This window comes from Barbatula barbatula (genome assembly GCF_947034865.1).
Source record: "Barbatula barbatula genome assembly, chromosome: 17".
NCBI lineage: Eukaryota > Metazoa > Chordata > Actinopteri > Cypriniformes > Nemacheilidae > Barbatula > Barbatula barbatula.
In genome coordinates, this window is record NC_136780.1 from 5085370 (window position 1) to 5092686 (window position 7317).

At 38.5% G+C, this 7317-nt stretch overlaps 1 protein-coding gene across 1 annotated transcript; it reads left to right on the forward strand.

Moving 5' to 3' along the window:
• Nucleotides 1–644: 644 nt before the first annotated feature.
• On the forward strand, nt 645–5633 carry aldh8a1 (aldehyde dehydrogenase 8 family, member A1). The gene is made up of 7 exons (XM_079477346.1): nt 645–888; nt 1560–1707; nt 2372–2527; nt 2678–2827; nt 2914–3170; nt 4093–4254; nt 4828–5633. Exons 1-7 carry the CDS (start codon nt 742–744, stop codon nt 5278–5280), a joined length of 1473 nt encoding a protein of 490 aa, XP_079333472.1. The 5' UTR covers nt 645–741; the 3' UTR covers nt 5281–5633.
• The last annotated feature ends 1684 nt before the right edge of the window (nt 5634–7317 follow it).

Genomic DNA, 7317 nt, shown 5'->3' on the forward strand with positions numbered 1-7317 from the left:
TAATATGACGTATCTATCTACCTCCATGCATGTCTTTAGCACATTCATCTAACTGAAACATTGTCCTCAAACACAAGAGCTTATCCCCAAATGAGCATTTTGGTAAAAGCATTTTAAACACTTTATGACTAGTGTTTCTTGTGGTAGTCTCAACAAGTATTTTAGTGTAAATAAGGCTTTTTGAAGAATTGTGTCTGTGAGTGTGGGGTCATAAAGCTCCTGTCACAAGCACATACTGTAAGGTTGCAAACGCTATAAAACAGCAAAATTATGATTAACCAAAAAATCTGACCTGTGATTAAGAAGTTTTCATAAAATGGCTACAACGATTTTACACAAGGTGGCACTATATACTCTCAATATGTTATTTAATACAAAATGACAGTAATTCATTAATGATACTGATGTGTAAACAGTCCTGCATCCAGAGCAAGAAGAAACTTTGTTTAACTACAGCTTAACTTCTGCTTTTATAAATATTTATCAATCTGTCCATAAACTATTTTATGAGCAACAGTTTAATAATTTAAATGTAAAATAAGTCACATTTTAGCTACAAAGCAACCACTAAATCCAGCGAGCTTCACATCTGCTGCAAGAGCTTGTTCGTTTATACAGCCACTCGCTTGCGTAAGTAGCTATTACAGAAGAGTCGGGTTAAAGCTCAACTGCTGCCGACTGGAATACTCACATTGTAGTTTCTGCTTTTGTTTGCCAAACTTTCTTTCAAATTTCTCCACAATGTCCAAAGACGCAAAACACACGAATTATCTAGTGCTGGAAAATTACATCGGAGGAAAATTTGTGCCATGCGCAAAGCATATTGACTCATTTGACCCGTCAACTGGAGAGGTTTACTGCAAAATTCCAGACAGTGGACCAGAGGAGGTGAGACACTTCTTTTGAAACGTATATATTTTTCTTTTCAATACAAGGGTGTAGGCCTAAATACTGTGAATTATTCATATATGATTACTGTACACACATATTGGGGAGTTTTTCTTCAAGTTTTACTTTTTAATTTTAATCTTATTTTTACTAAAGTGTTACCTTTAAGAAACATAGTTACATCATTACGTGGCTGAAGATACAAATTCCAAGTAAGGAGTAATAGGCAATGCAAGTCTGCTGAGCCAGACTAACTTACCTTTGGCCCCATATATTTCTCAATGTTAACAAATTAAAAAGTAGTGGCATGACGCTCAAAGTCCATTTGATAATTATTAAAGGGATAGTTCATCCAAAAATGAAACCTCTGTCATCATTTTGTGAGTAAATGATGACAGAATTGTCATTCTTGGGTGAAGTATTCCTTTAAACTAAACTAAGCAAGAGCTCATACGACCAGAACTCAGTTGAGGTCAGTGGAGCAATCAAAAGTCTGGAAATATGTCCCTTCTGTGCAATATTTCCCAACATACAGTGTCACCAAAATGCTAATTGGAAGGCAGTTAATAAATCCCACAAGTTCATAGCCTTAAATAACAAAAACATCAGTTAGATGCAATATCCAACTCATTTGTGCAATGTTGACCCTTTCCTGAATGTTAATACTGTAGGTGGATGCTGCTGTAAAAGCAGCCAAAGACGCCTTCCCCGATTGGTCAGCGAAGAGTCCAGCAGAGAGATCTCAAGTGCTGAATAAACTGGCAGACCTGATAGAGGCCCGTGTGGAGGAGTTTGTTCAGGCCGAGTCTAAAGACCAGGGTAACTCTACATACTGTACTGCAATGTAGAGACTACATACCTGTAGATTTAATGGATTTAGCACTGCATGTTAGACCCAAGATAGACTGAATTTTAGACACACATCAAATGCAAAGTTCTACCATGCTATCAACCTTAAAAATATTCAGTTTGCAGTTTTGTGTGAGCACTGTTCCATTGTCTAGTGATTGACCAATGTGGCTTTTTTAACAGATGATCAGATGAGACAAAAATAAATGTAGGTTTTTGATGAAAACATTCCTTGATTATTCTCCATATAGTGGACTTCAATGGGCTTTAAACGATACCAGACGGTGAATAAGGGTATTATTTATCGAAACGACAGGTCATTTTCTAAAAAAAATAAAAATGCATATGCTTTATGAACACAAATGCTCGCCTTGCCCTTTTCTGCAAAGCGTAATACGTAATTACATGTAATAGGTCTAAGTACTGAGTGTCAGTTGGGCACTATTAAAAAATTAACCCAAAGATAATTTTTTACATCATAACAGGGACTTGCTTCATCTGTTTATTCTCCAGTAGGACTGGCTGACTGTACATTATCAGATATCTGTACATTACAGTGCATATGTATTTTCACTTAATGCAAAATGAATCGATTTAATCCTACAGCATGTACCCATCTCTCTCGCTGTCTCAGGAAAGACTGTAACTTTTGCTCGAAATGTGGACATTCCACGTTCAGCGTACAACTTCCGTTTCTTTGCTTCGTCTGTTCTGCATCACCTTACTGACTGCAGTCAGATGGATCACATGGGTTGTCTCAACTACACAATACGCTGTCCTGTAGGAGTGGGTATGTGGGCTTATGCATATTACTTCATTAAAAAAATTTAGTTAAATTAGATGTTTGCTTCAATTTCGTCATGCAGAATTCCCAATTCTCTCTTAATTTTGGACTGAAAGATCACCAGGACACGTTTTTGCGTCTTTTTTCTGTTTGTAGCTGGTCTTATAAGTCCATGGAACCTGCCGCTTTATCTCCTGACATGGAAAATTGCCCCCGCTGTTGCTACAGGCAACACAGTGGTGGCCAAACCCAGTGAAATGACCTCCGTCACTGCCTGGATGATGTGTCAGCTGTTGGAGGAAGCTGGTGAGACCTGTGTGTGTGTGTATCTGGGTGTGTGACATAAGACGTTTTCAATATGACCTAATTGAGTGCTTATTTCTTTGAAACAGGCTTTCCTCCTGGAGTTGTTAATATTGTGTTTGGGACGGGCCCACGTGCAGGGGATGCCTTGGTGTCCCACCCTGATGTGCCTCTTATTTCATTTACGGGCAGCACGGCTACAGCAAGACTGATAACCGAGCGTAGTGCACCATACTGTAAGAAACTTTCTTTGGAGCTTGGTGGGAAAAACCCTGCTATTATATTTGCTGATGCTGATATGGAGCAATGCATCGACACCACTGTACGATCCAGTTTCTCCAATCAGGTGAGCTCATACACAGCTGGATCAGTTTCCATTGTGCAAATCTGAGGGGGTATTTAATTTCATTCGTGTTAGTTCATGTACAGCATAATGTCTACTGTTTTCTTATGTGTTTTTATTCACAAAACAGTGCTGTAGATCAAAAGGTCTGGGTATACTGCATGGTTTATAGCCTTCTCAAACATAGGCCTATATATTAAACAAAACAATTGTCATTTGGCTTTTTTGACTAATATTTTTGCGGATACATCTGCGTTTATGTATATTTCTGAAAACAAAATTTAAATTGTCCATCAGCTTCGGCCACTTTGTTGTTTCATCAGGGATGCTTGAGGCAATGCAACAGGTGAAAAGCAGCTTTTAAAAATAAAATTACAAAAAAAATCTATACGTCCGAAATATTGAAAGATTTAAAACAATAAAACGACTCCTGGGTTCTGAACAGGGTCATAAAATACATTAGTGTAAATAACAAAGCAGAACAAAGGTGAGTAAATATATTGTGACTATTATTTTTATAACATAAATAATGGTCATAGTGGGATTACGTCATTTCTTTATACACTGTAGAATTCTAACGGAAGTGTTGAGTTGGTCATGCAAATATATCTTTATTTTAAAAGCTATTACGTTTGTCCTGACTACAGAAACATAACAGGTATGATATACTTGTTGTTCTTGTTTTCTACCACACTGTGGTGCTCAAACAACACAGTGTAAATACAGTCAGGACATATTGTTCTCTCTTTCTTTTCTCATTTGCTCTCCCTGTGCCATATACATCACACATGGCCATACTGTTGTTATTAAGTGAGTCTAAATTTATTCTCATTATCATGTGCTTTAATTTAGGGACGTCGTAATGCTTCATCAATTGGTAAGGGATGAAGGTATAACTTACCGCTTTCACTTTTTTCTCTTCTAGGGAGAGATCTGTCTCTGTACCAGCAGAGTCTTTGTTGAACGGAGCATTTATCCAGAGTTTCTTTCTCGCTTTGTGGAGGCAGCTCGGCAGTGGAAAACCGGTGCGCCCTCCGACCCCGCCAACAACAATGGTGCGCTCATCAGCAAAGAGCACTTGGAGAAGGTCAGACAACAATCATGAATCTCACTGACATGTTGCCATTTACTGTATATAACATGTTACGTTTGAAAACTGAGCGTAGTCCTATAAAATGAGATTTCACCGGTCACAAACAGTCAGATGTACAATTCAAATACAGATATAGGCAACATGAAATAAAACATTTGAATCATAAGAATTAGAATAACCAAACCCTGATAAAATTCACTTATGCATGATAGATACATGTTAAATGTACAGTCATTCTCTTCTGCCAAAATGGACTGAAAATATTGAACATGACTCATGGTGTGCTGCATATATTTTGGTCCTATCAAATGGTTTCCAAAATATGAATACTACCTTATGCGACCTCATGATTCCAGGTTTGTGACTTGAATTCTTAAAATATAAAAATAAAAAAATACCCAAGATCGATACCATCCGAGTAGACAAAACAAAAATGCTCATTCAGGCATTGAGGAAAAAGGTCACCTATGGCCAAAATTGTTTCTTTATTGTAAAAAAAGGCTTTAATTTGTCGTTTCTCAGTTCATCTTTCTGTCCCTTTTTACTGACTGCAAACTCCTTCCACAGGTCAAAGGTTATGTTGCTTTAGCGCTGGCAGAGGGTGCTCAGGTGCATTGTGGGCAGGGTGTGGACAAACTTACCCTTCCACAGCGAAATGCAGGTGGGTATTTTATGCTGCCCACCGTCATCTCTGGGGTTACAGATTCTTCCGCTTTGATGCAGGAAGAGATATTTGGACCTGTTACCTGTGTGACACCCTTCGATAAAGAGGAGGAAGTGATATCCCGAGCCAATGGTGTACGCTACGGCTTATCCGCCACGGTATGGTCCCGAGATGTGGGGCGAGTGCACAGGGTTGCTAGGAAACTGCAGGCTGGTTTAGTGTGGACCAACTGCTGGCTGGTCAGAGACTTAAATCTTCCATTTGGGGGGATGAAAAGCTCTGGGATTGGTAGAGAAGGTGGAAAAGATTCATACCACTTCTTCACAGAGGTTAAAGTGATCGCCATTAAACACTAATCTGGCCTGAAACACGATGAAGTAATATATGCTGGGAGAGTCACAATGTGAATGTTATTGCGAACCTGTTTTTACAAATTATACAGAGCAAGCAATCCGATTTTTTGTCTTGGATGGTTATGAATAAAGTTCAGAATGATAAAACTAAGTGCCTCCTGTAATTTTTGAAAAGTGTCTTAAGGTATGTCTAAGGTCAAGCATATGCCATTTAAGGCGACCAGTTGAACATTTCTGTCCTTACATGGCTCAGGAGGCCTCAGGTATGTTTCTGTGTCAACTTTGTCTCTGACGTTTCTACTAATGCTGTGTAGGAAAAATAAATATAGACACAAAATAAAGAATTGTTGACATGCAGAAAGAATATAAAGCTGTATTTGTCTCTATTTAAATTCATAGCTGACTAGGAAAAAGGTGCTAGATTTTCAAGAAATGTTGTGATTTCTTTTTTCTATGGGACACCATATGGCCACAAAGACTTAGATTAAGGCTCCAGACTCTTGCATGTTACCTTCCTACATCTGGGTGCGTAGTAACGTGTCATTTCCAAGAAGTGTCAAAGTGTGACATTTTCCGAGTGTGGGAAGTGTCTATCTGACACCACACACACACATAACTTTCTGCAGCCCACGACTGTTGTGTGCTTCACAAATATGAATCAGGACCAGCTGTTGTTTTACACCAGTGATAGACACCATAAGCATGAAACTGACCTTTGAGTTTCAGATCTTTGTTGGCTTCTTTGTTCTTGAGGTCAAGTTTCTCATTCTCAGTTCTTAAACGTAAAAAAATTAAACAACAAATAGAATAATGATACTACTTTAAGATACGGTATTATTTGTAGTTGCCTTCCTTGCCTACGTGCTATGTACACCGTTTGAATTAAGATCCTAATGTTTTGGGGTTTATGTACTGTATTGCTGCCCTTAGGTAGTTGCATAACAGATATTTGCATATATTCCACAAGACAAAATAACGTATTCATGCACAACCCTCGCAAAAGACTGCAAACAATCATTAGTGCTTGAGAAAGCAGAGCACAATAAAAAAACGGAAGGCATGAAAATGGAATATTTTGTGTCTGGCTATTATCACATAACTGCTATTCTATCTTGTGGAATATTTGTCAATATTTGTTAACTGCCCCTGTAAAAAATGAAATGATCAACAAATCATAGCAACATATAGTATGTTTTTATGTTAATTTAACTATATGTGTCACGGGGCATTTTATGCTGAGAAATATTTATTTATTTATTTCAGGCATTAAATACGTATATTTTTGACAGTTAATTAAATTATGTGTGTTTCATACTTCTTCATTTGGTCCATCGTCGCTGTGTAGCTAATATTAGACTTCTATAAGCCCTGTACATATTATTTTTAGCATAGCCCAGGCATTTGATGCAGAGCGAGAACGGTTTTAATATTCATTATCATCTTAACTTTCACTTTCTATAACTGTGAATGCGCAGCAGGGAATGAACGGAAAAATTGTGGGAGGGGGCCCTTGGAGGTATCTGGCCCGGGGCCCTTTGAAGTCATAATCCGTCCCTGCACGCCACAGCATATTTCTGTAAGGATATCGGTCCCTACAGTATAAAACAGACACAGACATAACATACACAGAGATAAGAGTACGTGTTGGTGTGTGCCAAGCTCTGCTGCAGAAAACACAACAGGGCCAATTCACGAAAAAGTGTAGCTGTGATATCTCGGATCGGTATTGAAAGCTTTTGTTGGTTAATGAGGGGTGTGTGGTCATTTGTGTGAGAAACTAAAGGAAACTTGTGAATGTGTTCTGTCACGTCTCTGTGCGCTCGTGCTCAAAGGGCAGAGCCCTCATTGGCGGCTTTTATTTTGCTTTGCCCGCAGGCGATGCCCTTTTACCATCCTGTGTGCACACACACACTTTCATGTGTGCAGTTTTGAGGACATTACCCTGGACTTAGGCTATATCATTCCCCATTGATAGCATGGCATAATGATCATTGATTTTAATTTATGAATGTGTGGTGGGTTTTTTAATTCATGGATTTT

Coding starts and splice junctions, on each gene's coding strand:
- aldh8a1 (XM_079477346.1), top strand. CDS start 742: ATGTCCAAAGACGCAAAACACACGAATTATCTAGTGCTGGAAAATTAC. Junction 889..1,559: donor CAGACAGTGGACCAGAGGAG/GTGAGACACTTC, acceptor TTAATACTGTAG/GTGGATGCTGCTGTAAAAGC. Junction 1,708..2,371: donor GGCCGAGTCTAAAGACCAGG/GTAACTCTACAT, acceptor TCGCTGTCTCAG/GAAAGACTGTAACTTTTGCT.